General features: G+C 51.0%; 1 protein-coding gene across 3 annotated transcripts in view; it reads left to right on the forward strand.

Annotated features, from left to right (window-relative positions):
* The window catches only part of GPT (glutamic--pyruvic transaminase), a 44,845-nt gene that overhangs the window by 24,916 nt on the left and 1,161 nt on the right, over positions 1-18,768 (forward strand). The window contains exons 2-12 of one of the 3 annotated variants that reach the window (XM_079984360.1): positions 140-240; positions 595-763; positions 5,796-5,885; positions 6,263-6,371; positions 6,745-6,878; positions 7,020-7,263; positions 8,080-8,159; positions 9,447-9,583; positions 9,785-9,959; positions 16,395-16,550; positions 17,220-17,332. In XM_079984360.1, coding sequence (XP_079840486.1) covers positions 626-763; positions 5,796-5,885; positions 6,263-6,371; positions 6,745-6,878; positions 7,020-7,263; positions 8,080-8,159; positions 9,447-9,583; positions 9,785-9,959; positions 16,395-16,550; positions 17,220-17,332 — 1,376 coding nt within the window. In that variant the 5' untranslated portion in view covers positions 140-240; positions 595-625. Of the gene's footprint in view, positions 1-139; positions 241-450; positions 764-5,795; positions 5,886-6,262; positions 6,372-6,744; positions 6,879-7,019; positions 7,264-8,079; positions 8,160-9,446; positions 9,584-9,784; positions 9,960-16,394; positions 16,551-17,219; positions 17,333-18,768 lie in introns of those variants that run through there. The other 2 variants (XM_079984361.1, XM_079984359.1) reach the window with 2 other exon arrangements.

Genomic DNA, 18,768 nt, shown 5'->3' on the forward strand with positions numbered 1-18,768 from the left:
CCCAGGCAGGCCCAGTGAAAGTCTCTGTGGGAGGCAGGAGGGTGCGGGGAGAGAGTTTGCTTTCTGCCTTTGTTCCCGAAGGCGAGATGGCAGGTCCCTTTCAGTCCTGCTCCACAATGTGGCTCTTTCTTCCTTGCAGCCCAGAGTCTCCTCCCTCTTGCCCTGGATTAAAAGGAGCTGCACTTTCCCCTCCTGTGTGGGAGCCAGCCTGCCTCTTCCCCTGCCTGGTAGCTGAGCTGGGTAGGTGCCCGTCTCCCCTGGGGCAGGGAAGGCAGCCAGCCCCCAGCCCTGGATTGCAGAGGAGAGCTGGAGCCTCATTTCCACCTCCAGCCTGGCACCCTTTTGATTTCCCCTGCTTGGGAATGCGCAGACCTTTGCCACCTGCCCAGCTCCTGCCCCGCCCCTGCCCAGATCTCAGCCAGGACTTTGCTCCCAGCCGCCGAAGCTGTCCGGGCCAATGTTCCCCTGAAGGGCGATGCCAAGGCATGGGCTGGCCAGGGCTGTCCTGGGCCTCAGCCTTCTCCCCGGTGCCAGGCTCTGGACGGAGGCATTCTTGAGCCCGTCCCTCAGCCCTGCTCCCTTCTTGCTTCACAGGGCCCTACAGCAGCAGGTGAGCCAGCCAGGGATGGCAGAGAATGGTCTGGCTCGGCGGGAGAAGGTGCTGACCCTCGAGTCCCTGAACCCCTCGGTCAAGAAGGTGGAGTATGCCGTGCGGGGACCCATTGTCACCCGAGCCCTCGAGCTGGAGAAGGAGCTTCAGCAGGTAAGATGGCGGGCTCTCCTTCGATGGGGGTGTCTAAAGATTGCCCAGATGTCTGCCTGCCAGGGATTCTTCAGCTGAGATTTCTGTATTGCAGGGGGTTGGACTAGATGGCCCTTGGGGTTCCCTTCAAATCATTGCAGTTCTATGATTCTAAGAGAGGAACGTGCCCGTCACCGTGGCATCAGGCCAGAGAAGCATCCCACCACTGGCAAGACTCTTCTCTCACCTTGAGTTGGGGATTGAGCTAGTCACTTTGGTCCTTTATCAGTTTGCGATGTTTCTAGACCATCGTTTGAACAGAGTGTTCACACGGCTGTAAATCCAGTAAATGCAACCCGAAACGATATGAAACAAAACAGCTGGAAGGAAAGTAGGGTTTCTGTCTGACGGGTCTGGCATTTGCTCCAGATGAACTGATCTGTACTGATGCATGTGTTGGACACCTTTATCAAAATGTGCAGAGTGGCAGACAGAACTTTGAAATTGCATACATAAGGAAGGAACTGTCTGGCGGTAAGAGCTGTTTGACTGGTGCCGGCGCCTCTTTCCCCTGAGGTTTTTAAACAGGGGTTGAATGGCTGTCAGGGATTCTTTAGCTGTGAACCCTGCATTTCCGGGGGTTGGACTAGATGACCCCTGGTTCTCTTCCAACCCTACAATTCTACGATTCATACACACACAGGTGATAAACGGCTAGACCAAATGTCTTGGAGAACAGAGCCAGAATACACAGCCCGGCTGTCCCCTCTTAAGAAACCACTAAACTAAGGCTTTTCAGCATCCCAAAAGATATTTGCAAGCTGACCTGGGTGTCCCAGCAGTTTCCAAGGTGCCGGATTCTACCCAACCCTCCCAGACAGACGGGACTTTCAGCCTCTGCACAGCGCTCAGAAGAGGGCAGGGCTCCCAGCAGGCAGACACATTCCTTCAGGAGCTCAGGCTGCAGAGGGCTTGATCGATCACAGCCAACAGCTGGCTGCTGCTGCTGCCGGTTTGGAAGAGGGTGGGCTTGCCAAAGGGTCTGTGGGCAGCAGCTGCAGCTCCCAAAAACCTCTTGGAGGGAGCCCAATGGCAGCTGGTATCAAGGGGGCATGAAGGTTGCCTGTGCTTGTGAGAGTCCTCTGACCCAGAAAGGACTGGAGCCCAACAGGTGAAGCTGGTGTGCTTGGTTTCTCAGGGGTTGATGATGATGATGGCTGGCAGCGAGGGTTCCTTGCGTCACACGGGGTTGGACTAAATGGCCTCTGGGTCTCTTCCAGCTCTAGAATTCTAGGGTTCTAGGTCTGGAGCCCAGCCAAGTCCTGTCTGTCTGAAAAGTTATGCCCGGCTTCTTAGTTTTTTGTGTGTGTTTTTTAAAAAAACTTTTTTATTCAGAATTAAAACAAACATATTATCCAGAAACATATCATCCTTATTCTTCCCCCATTTTTCCTCCCTCTCCCCCCCCCCCACACAACCCCCCCCACCCCACCCCCGGCTTCCCTCAGTTCCAGTCTTTGGTTTCTCTGAGAATGCTGTTTTCTGCATGTTACACAGTTGTGTAATAGATCCTCAAACTTTTTAGCTGATTATTATCAATAAAAAGTTTGTGAATGTATATTCAAAGCCAGCCAAGGAGTCCAGTTCGCTTTGTTGCATCTTCAAATACTTTGTAAAGGGTTCCCATTCATCTTTAAAGTCACAGTTATCCTTGTCCCATAGCATATATGTTAATTTTGCCAGTTCTGCATAGTCCATCAGTTTTTCTTGCCATGATTCTTTAGTTGGAATTTCTTCAGTCTTCCATCCTTGTGCTATTGGAACTCTCGCGGCTGTTGTCGCAGACATGAAGATGTTTTCCAGCTTTTTTGACAGGTCTTTCCCTACAATCCCTAACAAAAATGCTTCAGGTTTTTTAACAAATGTTAAATGGAACATTTTCTTCAATTCATTGTATATCATTTCCCAATTTTTTAAAATTACATTACAATCCCACCACATATGATAAAATGTCCCTTCCTTTTCCTTACACTTCCAACATATATATGAGCTACTTTTGTACATTTTCCCTAACTGCACTGGAGTCGTGTACCATCTGTACATCATCTTCATGTAATGCATCGGGCTTCTTAGATTAAGCCAGTCTTCCACAAACTGGAGCTGGCAACACTTTCAGCTTCTTAGCTGAGTTCATGGTCCTCAAAGTCCAGTGTCAAGTCAGGGCTGGATTTGTGACCCTCCACCCTTTGTTATGCTGAAAGCACAATCCCTCTGGTCTCTGGGCTCTTGCAGGGGGGATGTGGGAGCGCTCCTGCTACTGATTACAGAGTCATCCATGTACGGGGTGCTTTGTGCAGCTCCCTGCCCCAAGGGACTTACAATCTAGAAATAGCCACAAGGAAAACAGTGGGGGAGAATGGAGGGAGGAGCTTGCAGGGGAAAGGAGGTCTCTCCCTTGGAAGTGTCTGTAAATGTTGTGCAAATGTTGTATCTCTCTGATCCTCCACACCCCCCCCCCGGCAGATTTGTTTTATTTATTTACTCATAAAAATTTATACATAGCCCCACTGTAAGCGACACACAACTCAAAGCGGCTTGCACAAACGATCAAATAATAAAATTACCAATCAGCAACATCAAAAACAGTACCGTAATTAAAAACCTTTGGAAAGGTAAAATAACAACATGCCAAAATCAAATCAAAACTTTCTAAGCACCCACACAGGGTTGTCTGAACAAGAAGGCTTTTCGCAGGTGCCGAAAAGAGGACAGCAAAGGCACCTGCTTGATGTCCATTGGCAAGGAGTTCCAAAGTGTAGCTGGTGCCACACGAAAAGATTTGAGTCGTTCTGCCTCTGCTGTTGGAGTCAGGGATCCTTCTGAATCCCAGGTGCTGGAGTATTCAGGAGGGGAGAATATTTCTCTTGTGCTCGGATCCTGGCTTGCAGGATTCCCTTTGGGGTATCTGGTGGTCCAAGGGATGTGGATGGCACTGTGGGTTAAACCACAGAGCCTAGGACTTGCTGATCAGAAGGTCGGCGGTTCGAATCCCTGCGACGGGGTGAGCTCCCATTGCTCGGTCCCTGTTGCTGCCAACCTAGCAGTTCGAAAGCACGTCAAAGTGCAAGTAGATAAATAGGTACCGCTCCGGCGGGAAGGTAAAAGGTGTTTCCGTGCACTGCTCTGGTTCACCAGAAGCGGCTTAATCATGCTGGCCACATGACCCGGAAGCTGCTCCCAGCTCCCTCGGCCAATAAAGCGAAGTGAGCACCGCAACCCCAGTCGGCCATGACTGGACCTAATGGTCAGTGGTCCCTTTACCTTTACCTATCTGGTGGTCCACTGTGACTAATAATAATAATAATAATAATAATAATAATAATAATAATAATAATAATTTATTTATACCTCGCCCTTCCCGGTTCAAAAACCGGACTCAAGAAATCTAAAACACTTAATTGTAAAAGCAGCATAAAAATACAGTATAAGAACATGAATAACAAAAAAATTCAAAGTTCAGAAATCAATTTAGGGGAAATCCATCTAATAAACGTTAGATAATCCCCAGGGCTAGCTGGCTGAATTGGTCCTACTTGGGCCAGTGAGGAGGCCAGGGGAGAATTAGCTGTGGGATCCCAGAGCGGGTGATTGTCATAAAAGGGGAGGGGGAGCGAAGAGAAGGGAAATAAAAGAAGAGGCTGAATTCAAATTAAAAGCCAGGCAGAATAGCTCTGTCTTACAGGCCATGTGGAAGGAGGTTAAATCCTGCAGGGCCCTGGTCTCCTGGGACAGAGCATTCCACCAGGTCGGAGCCACCACTGAGAAGGCCCTGGCCCTGGTGGAGGATAGTCTGGCTTCCTTAGGGCCCAGGACTTCTGAACTATGATTATTCATGGTCCTCTGTGGGGCAGACCAGGAGAGGCGGTCCCGTAAATACGAGGGCCCTAAGCCACAAAGGGCTTTAAAGGTCAAGACCAGCATCTTGAACCTGACCCGATACTCCACCGGGAGCCACTGGGACTAGCTGGGCCCCCTTTGGCCTGATCCTGCAGGCTCTTTTTATATTCTGAGTTGCTGGAAGGGTCTCTTCCCTGGGGGCATCCTTCTCTGTTCCTGGCATCACAACAGCCCTGTCCGCTCCCCCCTAGCTGGCGTCCCCCTTCCCCTGAAGGCTCTCACGTCCTCCTCCATGTGCCAGGACTCTGCTGGCCGGGGCAGGAGAGCGGTCACCCAGCGTATTGTCCCACTGCCATGGCAACCTGCACGGTGCGTGACTCTGAATGGGGATCCTCGCTCTTCCTCTTGGCTCGACACCCCCTGGCGGGGGAAGCACAAAAGGAGATTCATGGGTGAGGAAGGGGGGCTGCCGTTCCTCAGTCCCAAGGAGGCCCCTCGCCCTCCAGGCGTCCAGCCAAGCAGAGGACGCTCTCCTGGTTACGGAGAGAGATGCTCCGCAATGAGGCTGCCAACTGCGATTCTCCGGTAGGATTTGTTTTCTGGAGAAAAGGCAAGCTTTTGCCGCCCCAAAAGTATTTCACTGTAGTAACTAAGGAAGAGGAAGCGGGTGGCGCTGTGGGTTAAACCACAGAGCCTAGGACTTGCTGATCAGACGGTCAGCGGTTCGAATCCCCACGACGGGGTGAGCTCCCGTTGCTTGATCCCAGCTCCTGCCAACCTAGCAGTTCGAAAGCACATCCAAGTGCAAGTAGATAAATAGGTACCACTCCAGCGGGAAGGTAAACGGCGTTTCCATGCACTGCTCTGGTTCGCCAGAAGTGGATTAGTCATGCTGGCCACATGACCCGGAAGCTGTACGCCGGCTCCCTTGGCCAATAAAGCGAGATGAGCGCCACAACCCCAGAATCAGCCATGAATGGACCTAATGGTCAGGGGTCCCTTTATCTTTATGTAGCTATAATATTGTGTGTGTGTGTGATAAGATCTCTTTGGTGCTGATGTGCGGCTGACTCTGGGGTGGGGCGGAATTGGTGGTGCTGGTCGAGGGCTGCCCCCTGTGCCAAAAGCCAACCCGCACGTCTTCTCCTCTTTGCAGGGGGCGAAGAAGCCCTTCACGGAGGTGATCAGAGCCAACATTGGCGATGCCCAGGCAATGGGGCAGAAACCCATCACCTTCCTCCGCCAGGTACGGTCCTAGGGGAGGGCGGCGAGGGGGGCAGCCACAGGTGGGCTGAGGTCAGGGTTGCAGGGGGTGGAACAGCAGAGACAGCCCTGGGTGGGAAGGAGAGGGCAGGACTAGGAGGGCAGACCTGTTGGGTTTCTGCCTGGCCCGGAACTGTTAAAAGGTTAGGGGGAAGTGGCTGGGGTGGTGGGGATATTTGAGTCCCCTGAGTTTCCATTGATCAAATTGGATTGATGGGGGATGGTGGGAGTTGTAGCCCAAAGACCCAGAGGGCACCTGCTTGGCAAAAGTCTGACTGAGAGGGTGCAGCACACTAGACTGAAATGGGAGGGTTTTGGGGACTACAGAGGCTGGTTTCCAGCTTTGCTCTCTCCTGGCAGGTCAGCGCCCTCTGCATGTTCCCGGACCTCTTGAAGGACCCCAACTTTCCAGAGGATGCAAAGGAGAAGGCCCGGAGGCTGCTGGCGGCATGTGGGGGACACAGCATTGGTGAGCCCCCTTTGCCCTTCCTCTGGCATCTATAATATTCCACCTTGTCACAAATTCCAGATCTGCTGGTCCAGGAGTTCTGAAATAGACTTGGAGTTGAGAGTGGATTTCATGCTCTTTATTCAGCTCATAGTGGTGAGGAGGAATGGAAGTTCCCCCAGAATGTCTGCTTTATATGCATTATTTACACAATGGGCCCCACGTGATTGGCTAATTCCGGGATTCACCAGTAGGCCAATCAGGTTGCGGATTCACTTCCACCTGGAGCTGGATTGGGTGGCTCCTGCGGACCAATCAGACTGCTGCCTTCTGGATCCTATTCAGCTCAGTACATAACAAGTTCCTTCTCTCCTTCTCTCTCTCTCACCTTCAGGTGCCTACAGTGTCAGCCCTGGCATTGAGCTCATCCGCCAGGATGTGGCTCACTTCATTCAGCGTCGGGACGGCGGAATCCCCTCCAGGGCCGAAAACATCTTCCTGTCTACAGGCGCCAGCGATGCGATTGTGGTATGGGGGGCGCAGTTTGCTTGGGGCTAGAGAGTGGGCGAGGGCATGAAGTGGGGTAGCGAGGTTTGGTTGCAGGATTGGGGCTGCTCCTTCAACCCCACTACCACCACCTCTGAGACTCCCTCTTGGTCTGCCCCTTAGACGATCCTGAAGCTGCTGGTCTCAGGGGAGGGGCGCTCCCGTACGGGGGTGATGATCCCCATTCCCCAATACCCGCTTTACTCCGCCGCTTTGGCCGAACTCAACGCCGTGCAGATCAACTACTACCTGGACGAGGAAAAATGCTGGGCCCTGGACATTGGGGAGCTGCGGAGGGCCCTGAAAGAAGCTCGCCAGCACTGCCAGCCCCGTGCCCTCTGCATCATCAACCCGGGCAATCCCACCGGTAGGTCCCCGAAGCTCAGGGTACCCCAGCTGCAGGGGCAGCCTTGGGCAGTATTGTTGTAAACAAAAATCTGCCCTTTTCCGCTTATGGGGTATCCAAGAGCCCATATAGAGTCCTTATATAGGTTCCCTATTGGCAGGAGAAGATAACAGAGGCCAACCAGAGAATATTGATAGTAAGCCTGATCTTTATTGATCTGTTGCAACAGGGTCCTCACTCACCACACGCGGGAGGGAGGAGGAACCCACAACAATGGCGCTCAAGGCTTTATATAGACATTTTAGATTTCCTGCCCTGGAGCTCCAGACCACCCCTCCATACATCATACACACATCACAAAAGGGGGTGTAACCTAAGACCACCCCCCAGATACATCATACCTATATCACAGAAAAGGCGGTCTACAGCAGAAATCTGAGTGCATTGTTTATCTCATCTGACAGGTTACCTGTTTAATGGTCACTTGATTGGATTGCCAGGGGAGCCTGGCCTGTCTTTTGTAATGATAAATACTTAGTTCCTGGGTCAGGTCACAGGCTCACGCCCTCTTCATATCTTAAATGTGCCCTTAAGACAGGATTTGTGAAGGAAAAGACAATGGGGAGGCTTTTCCATTTTCCTTTGACCTTGCAGAGAAAACATTTGGGAATCAAAATGGTTCCAGGCTGGCCTTCCTGTGCTGATCCATGTACGTGCTTGGTTGGTACACTTAGGAACATTTAACATGTATCTAAGACCTCAAAATTCCTATCACAGTATGGCGCCCAGTGGAGAGCAGAGCAGAACTTCTCTTTGTCTCCTCTTCTCTCGCCTCAGGGCAGGTCCAGAGTCGCCAGCGCATTGAAGATGTCATCCGCTTTGCCTGGGAGGAACAGCTCTTCCTCCTGGCTGATGAGGTGAGACTTTGGGACCCTCACAATCAAAGGCAGTGATGCTTCTGCACACCAGTTGCTGGTCCCACCTGCGGTTTTCGCAATAGAGGCACTGGGAGGACAGGATGGTAGACTAGGTGGGCCTGATCCAGCATCCAGGCCCTTCTTATGTTCTTGTGCATCCCTCTTGCTCCATTGACCCATTTGGCCAAGGCCAGTTGGTCTCTCTTCTGGGAAATGGGCTGGGAATGAGAGAGGCCAAGGCAGAACATCCGTACTCTGGTTCATCAAGCCTCCTTGCTCCAAGATGTCCTGGAAACTGTGCCAGTGCCTTAGAGACCCCCCCCTTTTCCTCTTGGTCCCTTGGCCTCATTTACTTACTTACTCACTTACTTATTTAACTTAGTAGTTGCTCATCCCCCAAAGGTCCCCAATATATATTCGTAAACATGATAACATGGGGGAACAGAATTGGGAGGAATCATATAACACATTGCTATTTCATATAACATACAACTTATGGGAAAACAAGAGCAAGCCACCAGTCCCATAAATGGTAGCAAATGACATTAACAATATTCAAACAATGAGCAAAACGGGGGGGGGGGGCTGGGTGGGACTCCCTGGTCCTGAATGGGGTGACTGTGCCCCCTGAAGGACCAGGTGCGCAGCCTGGGAGTCATTTTGGAGGCTCAGGTCAATTCTGTGTCCAGGGGAGCTGTTTACCAGCTCCATCTGGTACGTAGGCTGAGACCCTACCTGCCTGCAGACTGTCTCGCCAGAGTGGTGCATGCTCTGGTTATCTCCCGCTTGGACTACTGCAATGCGCTTTATGTGGGGCTACCTTTGAAGGTGACCTGGAAACTACAACTAATCCAGAATGCAGCAGTGAGACTGGTGACTGGGAGCGGCTGCCGAGACCATATAACACCAGTCTTGAAAGACCTACACTGGGTCCCAGTACATTTCTGAGCGCAATTCAAAGTGTTGGTGCTGACCTTTAAAGCCCTAAATGGCCTCGGTCCAGTAGATCTGAAGGAGCGTCTCCACCCCCATCGTTCTGCCCGGACACTGAGGTCCAGCACCGAGGGCCTTCTGGCGGTTCCCTCGCTGTGAGAAGCCAAATTACAGGGAACCAGGCAGAGGGCCTTCTTGGTGATGGCACCCGCACTGTGGAATGGAAGCTAAACAGCCCTGTTTAGGGAAGCTTTTAATGTTTAATAGGTTATTGTATTTTAGTGTTCTGTTGGAAGCTGCCCATTATTATCATTGATGCTTGCGCGCCAACCCTCTGCCCCTTCCACCCCCAAGGTCTACCAGGACAACGTTTACGCCGAGGGATCCCAGTTCCACTCCTTCAAGAAGGTGCTCTTTGAGATGGGGCCCAAGTACTCGGGCAGCGTGGAGCTGGCCTCCTTCCACTCCATCTCCAAGGGCTTCATGGGCGAGTGAGTAGCCTCTTCTGCCGCACTGCCTGGGGGATAGCCTCTTCTGCCTCCTGTGAAATGGAAAGAGGGGAGAGTCTGGCTTCTTCCCTGGCTTAAAATCTCCTGCCTAATATGGAGCCAGGAAGAGTCAGGTGGATATTTTAATATTTACGTTTGGACCAATCCTACTGCACAGTTTTGCCCACTTCCTTATGTCATAAGGTGCGGCTTCCGAGGTGGTTACATGGAGGTGATTAACATGGACCCCTTAGTCCAGCAGCAGCTGAGCAAGCTCATCTCTGTGCGCCTCTGCCCGCCAGTGACTGGGCAGGTCCTCTTGGATGTCGTTGTGAATCAGCCTCAGCCTGGAGACCCTTCCTACCAACAGTTCTGCCAGGTGAGTAAAACAGCGGCTGGCGGTGCATTGAGAGGAACTGAGGAATTTTGGAATCACAGCCAATAGCAAATTGTTGTTTAGTCGTTTAGTTGTGTCCGACTTTCGTGACCCCCTGGACCAGAGCATGCCAGGCACTCCTGTCTTCCACTGCCTCCCGCAGTTTGGTCAAACTCATGCTGGTAGCTTTGAGAACACTGTCCCACCATCTCGTCCTCTGTCGTCCCCTTCTCCTTGTGCCCTCCATCTTTCCCAACATCAGGGTCTTTTCCAGAGAGTCTTCTCTTCTCATGAGGTGGCCAAAGTATTGGAGTCTCAGCTTCAGGATCTGTCCTTCCAGTGAGCACTCAGGGCTGATTTCCTTAAGAATGGAGAGGTTGGATCTTCTTGCAGTCCATGGGACTCTCAAGAGTCTCCTCCAGCAGCAGAATTCAAAAGCATCAATTCTTTGGTGATCAGCCTTCTTTATGGTCCAGCTCTCACTTCCATATATCACTACTGGGAAAACCAGAGATTGAACTATACAAACCTTCCATGTGTCCAGGGAGCATCAATTCTTTGGCGATAGAAACTGCCAATATTGTCATGCCTTTAGAACCGTGGTTCCCAACGTGGGTGGTAGTGCCCCCTGCTGGTGATTCCTGGGTTGGGGGTGCACTAAGAGGCAAGTGGGCAGCAGGGGCCACTGGAGGTGTAAATTGTCAGAATTCAGGGCCGGTCAGAGGTATGTGCCTATCTCTCCAGGCACCGGCTGAATTCTTTTGACCTCGCTCCGGCGACTCCCGGCAGGAAAAACACACGAGGTCCGTTCCGGCGATTTTCCTCAGGCTGTGAGAAAAACACACCAAACTGCTTCTCCTCCTCCCTGCTCTCCAGCATATCCCCAGGGAGGGGAATCAGACTCAGACAGAAATGTATCTACATGTTTTATTCCTGTCTTCAGCAGTCAAACAGAGAAAACATGTCCGCTCTCTTCAACAAACAGAGAGAAACTCCAGACTCCACCTATGTACATCCTGTACAGGTCATATGACACACACACTGAGCTAACATCCGGTGCTCAGTATAGAATGGACTGCCCCTTTGTTTCCATGGCAACAGTCACAAACATCCTGTCTGGCTTTGCAGCCACAAGCAGCTGTCTGAGCTGCTGTAGCCTTTGCTTGCTGCAGCATTGCTGCTTTAGAATAACATACTCCCCCTAAAGTATCAATGCGTGCTGCGAGCAAAGCGTCATCCAGAGAAGAAAACAAACAGTTGTTATATGTATAACACTCCCCTGTTGTTTCAGTTCCACCCTTGGAACTACATGCCACTGGTTTTACCAATGTACCTCTCTGGTTGTGTGACTTCCAAGGAATGAGTGCTTCTGCATTACCTTGGTTAGCAACTCTCTGTTGTGCCTTTGTCTCTGACTCAGACACAGCTTCAATTTGACCTTGGTCGTTTACAACAGCAACACATGCAATAGCTTGGTTGGCAAACTCTTTTGAATACCTCGTGGGTGGTACACCCTTCGTTGCTCTCTCAGACCTACGTAAGAGGTGCTGCTCTCCCTTGCTTTCTGGTTCAGCCTCTGAACTCTCTGAAGAACCAGTACTAAGCTTAATCAGTGGTTCATCCTCCTCTTCTGAGGGTCTAGTCATTACGTGAGATTTCTTCTCAATGACTGTGACAACTGAGCTGTCTGAGCTATCGCTGTCATCATCAGTACTACTGAACTCAATAAGATTAAACTCATCATCATCATCATCATCAGAATCATCATCATCTCCTGTGGGAAATGTGTGAACAACCACTCGCTCCTGTTCAGGAGCACTCTCTAGAAATTTTGTGAGAATCACCTTTCCAGATTCAGACAAAATCACTCTGTAGAGACCCTTTTCATAACCCACAAAAATGCCTCTGGCATTCTTTACTCCACCCGGAGCTTCTGTCCTCACATGAGACCCGAAAACCTTGAAATGGGCAACAGAAGGTTTTCTGTGGAACAGTTTCTCAAAAGGAGAACATCCCAAGTCTTTTGAAACCTTTCTCAACCACGTGTAACAATATGACATTAGTGACTCAGCCCAGTACTCATGTGGCAGATGTGAACTAAGCAATTGCGCATGACTTCCCTTTTGCAATTCTTTGTTCACTTTAACACAGACACATCTGTTCCAAGCTTCTTCGGAACCTGCAATTTTGTGTCTAATCCCTTTCTTCTTCAGGAACGTCTGGAAATCCTGTAAGAGAAAAATTGGCTTCTCATCTGTGCAAAGACAATCTATGTCAGCATCATGCATAGTTTTAACCTTGTCACTAAAGTCTTTAAACCTTTCTAAGGCTTCTTTCGGTCTCTCCAAAAGATAAATCCAGACAAAACCTGTAAAAGAATCAACACATATTAGGTAATACTTTGCATTGCCTCTAGATGGTGCTAAAGGACCAATCACATCAGCATACACCCGCTGAAACGCCTTGTCGACCCTCGAGGTGACCTGCTTGGCGTTCTTCTTGGCTACACCTGCAAAAGAAATCATGTTAGAATCACAAGAATTACATTCCATGTAATCACTTTGATCAAAAGTCAACAAATACAGTCCATCTTTCTCTTTGGCAGAAAGATACAACTCTCCATCTTTGTAGATCTCGCAGTGTTGATCATCATAGGACAGTTTTAGTCCCTTCTTGGCAATCTGCGAAACGCTGAGCAGATTGTACTTCAACTCTGGAACCAAATAAACATCGTTTATAGTCAAGTTCAGACTTTTAAGATACACAGTCCCAATTCCGGTGGCTTCTAGCTCTTGACCGTTGGCTTGTTGTACAACGAAGCTTTGCTTCTTAAACGTCGAAAATAGTCCTCTGTGTCGACACATATGCTGCGTACACCCGGTGTCTAGGGCAAAGAAATTCCCCGCTTCCGGTGTGGCTTTTAGGGACATCAAAGCCTTCGCAGGCTTCGCCTGTGATTTGGCATGACTTCTGCCTGACGCCTCAGACTTCGTGGAGCTTCCCTTGGCTCCTTTGTTCTGACGTGGCTTCCTGCAGTTCCGCTGAAGATGCCCAGTCCGTCCACAATTGTGGCATCGGACAACGTTCAAAGCTACAGCGTCTCCTCCAGTAGCTATAGCAGTGGGGGTGTTAGAACTCCGTTCTTCCCTCCCCCTGTCCTTGACTTCCAGGGCAGCAAGTCTGTCATGTTCGTTCAGGACCACGGCAAAGACCCTGTCCGACGTTAGATCTTGCGCTGGGAGAGACCCCAGCTGACTGGCAACCGTTTTGTAAGTCCGATTCAGGCTGTTGATCACCATGAAGCAAAACACTTCCTCCTGCAGACGGAAATTGCGTTCCACCATCTGCTGACGCAGAAATTTCATATCCGTCAGGTGCGCTTGAACATCTCCATCAGGCGCAAGCCTCAGGTTGGTCAACTTTTCAAAATACAGCAACGCTGAAGAACCTGCATCTCTCTGATGTGTCCTTCTCAGCGTGTCCCAAACATCTTTCGCGTGCAGTAAATCTTGTATATGAACAAGCTGAGAGTCTGACACGCACAGAATTATAGCAGTTCTGGCCTTCACATCCTGAGACTCCCAAGCACGCGTTGGTGCTGCAGGGATGGGGTTCTCAATCACCCTAAACAGTCTCTGATTCTGCAGCAAGGCCTTCATCTTAATAGACCAAGATGCATAATTGTCACTGGTCAAAAGGGGTGGAGAAGGCAGGCCTCCCCCCTTCTTGGCATCCATTTTGAGTCCTTGCATTGACTCTCAAACACAAGCCTCTAAAATCCAATAGCTGGCTTGTTTACACTCTGTGCACCTGGCAGCAATAACACTGGCCGCTTGGAAAGTCCCTTTCCAACAGTTCCTGTGTAAAGGCCTAGTCAAAACACGACTTCCAGCCCTTATCTTGAAACTGGCCTGCGTTGCTAAGCAACCACATTCCTTTCCTTGGACAGGAAAAACCACAGGAATGTTTGGAATGCAGACTCTTCTCTCTCGGAGCTGTTTTTCCCAAACGTTGCTCCCATGAAGCAGAGAATTAATCAATCTGCATTCACACTCTTAAGCCCGAAAATCTCATACCTGGGCTCCGTAGCTTGGCTTTCAGCTTCTTCTGGTCAGCTTCTAGCTGCAGAGAATCAGCATCCATCTCAGGCTTCTTGGAGAGGGATGAATACAGTCTCCTTGATGCAGACTCCCATGGATCGTAGCAACCATCCTCTGCTACCAATGTCAGAATTCAGGGCCGGTCAGAGGTATGTGCCTATCTCTCCAGGCACCGGCTGAATTCTTTTGACCTCGCTCCGGCGACTCCCGGCAGGAAAAACACACGAGGTCCGTTCCGGCGATTTTCCTCAGGCTGTGAGAAAAACACACCAAACTGCTTCTCCTCCTCCCTGCTCTCCAGCATATCCCCAGGGAGGGGAATCAGACTCAGACAGAAATGTATCTACATGTTTTATTCCTGTCTTCAGCAGTCAAACAGAGAAAACATGTCCGCTCTCTTCAACAAACAGAGAGAAACTCCAGACTCCACCTATGTACATCCTGTACAGGTCATATGACACACACACTGAGCTAACATCCGGTGCTCAGTATAGAATGGACTGCCCCTTTGTTTCCATGGCAACAGTCACAAACATCCTGTCTGGCTTTGCAGCCACAAGCAGCTGTCTGAGCTGCTGTAGCCTTTGCTTGCTGCAGCATTGCTGCTTTAGAATAACATAAATGACTATCTGGACTTTGAAAAGCTGGTGGATTAGCTGTATGCCAGCTGTGCTAGTGGTGAACAAGCACTCGCCCCCCCCCCATCACATGTTGGCAAGCAGAGATGTGAGGCCACATCAATCTAAGAACTCTCCCATTTTGCCAAGTCACCTGCATGGAGATGTCTTTGGGCCAGCAGGTAGAAGGCAAAGGTAAAGGACCCCTGGATGGTTGAGTCCAATTAAAGGCGACTATGGGGTTGTGGTGCTCATCTCGCTTTCAGGCCGAGGGAGCTGGCATTTGTCCACAGGCAGCTTTCTGGGTCATGTGGCCAGCAGGATTAAACTGGTTCTGGCGCAACTGAACACCGTGATGGAAACCAGAGCTCACAGAAATGCCGTTTACCTTCCCGCTGCAGCCGTACCTATTTATCTACTTGCACTGGTGTGCTTTCGAACTGCTAGGTTGGCAGGAGCTGGGACAGAGCAATGGGAGCTCATTCTGATGTGGGGATTCAAACCACAGACCTTCCAATCAGGAAGCCCAAGAGGCTCAGTGGTTTAGACTTTGTTGTTGTTTAGTCATTTAGTGGTGTCCGCCTCTTCGTGACCCCCTGGACCAGAGCACGCCAGGCCCTCCTGTCTTCCACTGCCTCCCGCAGTTTGGTCAAACTCATGCTGGTCGCTTCGAGAACACTGTCCAACCATCTCGTCCTCTGTCGTCCCCTTCTCCTTGTGCCCTCCATCTCTCCCAACATCAGCGTCTTTTCCAGGGAGTCTTCTCTTCTCCTGAGGTGGCCAAAGTCTTGGAGCCTCAGCTTCAGGATCTGTCCTTCCAGGGAGCACTCAGGGCTGATTTCCTTCAAAATGGAGAGGTTTGATCTTCTTGCAGTCCATGGGACTCTCAAGAGTCTCCTCCAGCAGCAGAATTCAAAAGCATCAATTCTTTGGCGATCAGCCTTCTTTATGGTCCAGCTCTCACTTCCATACATCACTACAGGGAAAACCATAGCTTTAACTATAACGACCTTTGTTGGCAAGGTGATGTCTTTGCTTTTTAAGATTCTGTCTAGGTCTATCATTGCTTTTCTCCCAAGAAGCAGGCATCTTTTAATTTCGTGACCACTGTCACCATCTGCAGTGATCATGGAGCCCAAGAAAGTGGTTTAGACTAGGAGCATACAAAGTGGGGAGCGGAGGGGGCAGGCCACCCCAGGTGCCACTCTGGGAGTGTGTGTGACAAGATATGGCCCCTGCCTCCCCCCCCAGCTGTGGAACAGCCGAGGGCGCGTGCAGTCAGTATCAGCGCTGCTCGTGTGGCATCCATACGGAAGTCTGTATAGGTTGCCTCTCGCACAGCGACTGCACAGCGTATGCACACTCCGTATAGATGTTGCATGTGTGCCACTGGGCGGTGTGTCCCGCCCCGGGTGCCAGACAGGGTTCCTGTGCCACTGGTTTAGAGCAGTGTTTCCGAAACTTGGGTCTCCAGCTGTTTTTGGACTACAACTCCCATCATCCCTAGCTAGCAAGACCAGTGGTCAGGGATGATGGGAATTGTAGTTCAAAAACAGCTGGAGCCCCAAGGTTGGGAAACACTGGTTTACACCACAGTGCCACCTGTGTCCCTATTTGGGCCTGTAGGGGCGAGAGATGAATCGTGGCCATTCATGGCCTCTTCCTGGTTCCTTTGCTCCATCCTCTGACCTGGAGGGTCTCTCCTCCTCCTCACAATGCAGGAAAAGCAGGCCGTGCTGAGCTCTCTGGCCCAGAAGGCGCAGCTCACGGAAGAGACCTTCAATCGAGCGCCCGGGATCCGCTGCAACCCTGTGCAGGGGGCCATGTATGCCTTCCCCCGAATTCATCTTCCACCCCAGGCTGTGCAAGAGGCACAGGTAAGGCCACACCTCCACCTGGGGCTTCAGGTTCCTCTTTCCAGGGAGGGGCCACAACTCAGGGGCAGGACAGATGCTAGGCATGCAGAAGAGTTTGAGCCCCGGCCTCTCCAGCCGAAAGGATCTCTTTGCCACAAAACGTTTCATTGCTTTCGTCGCATTTATCTATTCATGCAAATATTTGCATATCGCTGCATCATTTTAAAAGGTATATCAAAGCGGTTGGCAGCAATAAAAATATAAATCCATGCAATAAAACTGCAAAGAAGTTAAACCATGCATCATTTAAGGATTGTGGAAAGGTGGCTTCTCAATTGCCAGTCTAGGCCTGGCAGAATAGAAGATGTCTGCTGAATCTCTGGGGTAGAAGTTTCCACAGGTCAGGCCTGGAGACATTTCTCATTGTCGTCCCATGAGCCTCACCAAGGGCTTGGGTTGACCAGGTACCTTTTTGGAAGTTGTGTGTCTTTGATTCTTTGTCCTGCCTGGCACTCACCTTCCAGAACTTGGCTGCCCATCTCCAGAGCACTGAGCTCCACCAGCTTCATCTTCCAAGCGGGTAGCATCCCATTCCCACGTCTCCAGAACACGGACTGGCTCCCATCTCCCAGCCCCCCCAAAAGCATCTCCATGCCACTAGCTCTTCTCTCCCCCCTTCCCTTCCCCCAGGCCCTGGGCCAGGCGCCAGACATGTTCTTCTGCCTGAAGCTTCTGGAGGAGACGGGCATCTGTGTCGTGCCAGGGAGTGGCTTTGGGCAGAAGGAAGGGACCTTTCACTTCAGGTAAAGACCCTCTTGGCTCCCTGTGGTCTCTCTCCACACCTGGGACTCCAGGTGGGCTCTCAGGCTCTCACCTCCATCATTCTGCCCGGACACTGAGGTCCAGCTCCAAGGGCCTTCTGGCGATTTCCTCGCTGTGAGAAGCCAAGTTACAGGGAACCAGCCAGAGGGCTTTCTCGGCAGTGGTGCCCGCCCTGTGGAATGCCCTCCCACCAGTTGTCAAAGAGAAAAGCAACTTTCTGACTTTTAGAAGACATCTGAAGGCAGCCCTGTTCAGGGGAGTTTTTAATGTGTGACATTTTGATGTATTTTTAATCCTTGTTGGAAGCCGCCCAGAGTGGCCCTTGGCGCTGGACCTCAGTGTCCGGGTAGAACGATGGGGGTGGAGACGCTCCTTCAGGTCTACTGGACCAAGGCAGTTTAGAGCTTTCAAGGTCAGCACCAACACTTTGAATTGTGCTCGGAAACGTCCTGGGAGCCAATGTAGGTTTTTCAAGACCGGTGTTATGTGGTCTCGGCGGCTGCCCCCAGTCACCAGTCTAGCTGCCGCATTCTGGATTAGTTGCAGTTTCCGGGTCACCTTCAAAGGTAGCCCCACATAAAGCGCATTGCAGTAGTCCAAGCGGGAGATAACTAGAGCATGCACCACTCTGGAGAGACAGTATATGGGCAGGTAGGGTCTCAGCTTGCGTACCAGATGGAACTGGTAAACAGCTGCCTTGGATACAGAACTGACCTGTGCCTCCATGGACAGCTGTGAGTCCCAAATGACTCCCTGGCTGAGCACCTGGTCCCCTCCTTTAAAAGAGAATTAGACACATTCATGGAGGAGGAGAGGGCTACAGATGGCTATGAGCCCTGATGGCAATGTTCTGCCTCCACAGTCAGAGGAAGCCAGGCTTCTGAGTCCCAGTTGCTGGAAGGCTCCAGTGCTCAGGTCCTGCTGACAGGGTCCCAGTCTTGCTTGCACGCGAGAAAGAGAGGGTTGCCTCTGTCAGGGGATGGGCAGATGCGGTGCTCCTTGGGTCTCTTCCAGCTCTGCACTCCCCTGAGCCAGTGTGGTGTGGTGGTTAAGAGCGGTAGACTCGTAATCTGGTGAACCAGGTTCGCTTCCCTGCTCCTCCACATGCAGCCAGGGCCTTGCAGAGCCAGGCAGAGGCCCAGGCCAGGTCAGGTAGATAATGTGCCCCCCCTTTTTTACCCTGGGGATAACTATAAGTCCTATAAATAAGTATATTGTTATGTACTGAGTTAAATAGGATCCAAAAGGCAGCAGTCTGATTGGTCCTAGAACAATAGGATCCAGAATGCAGCAGTCTGATTGGTCCACAGGAGCCACCCAATCCAGCTCCAGGTGGAAGTGAATCCGCAACCTGATTGGCCTACAGGTGAATCCTGGAATTAGCCAATCACGTGGGGCCCATTGTGTAAATAATGTA

The sequence above is a fragment of the Podarcis cretensis genome (assembly GCF_951804945.1).
Source record: "Podarcis cretensis genome assembly, chromosome: 7".
Taxonomy (NCBI): domain Eukaryota; kingdom Metazoa; phylum Chordata; class Lepidosauria; order Squamata; family Lacertidae; genus Podarcis; species Podarcis cretensis.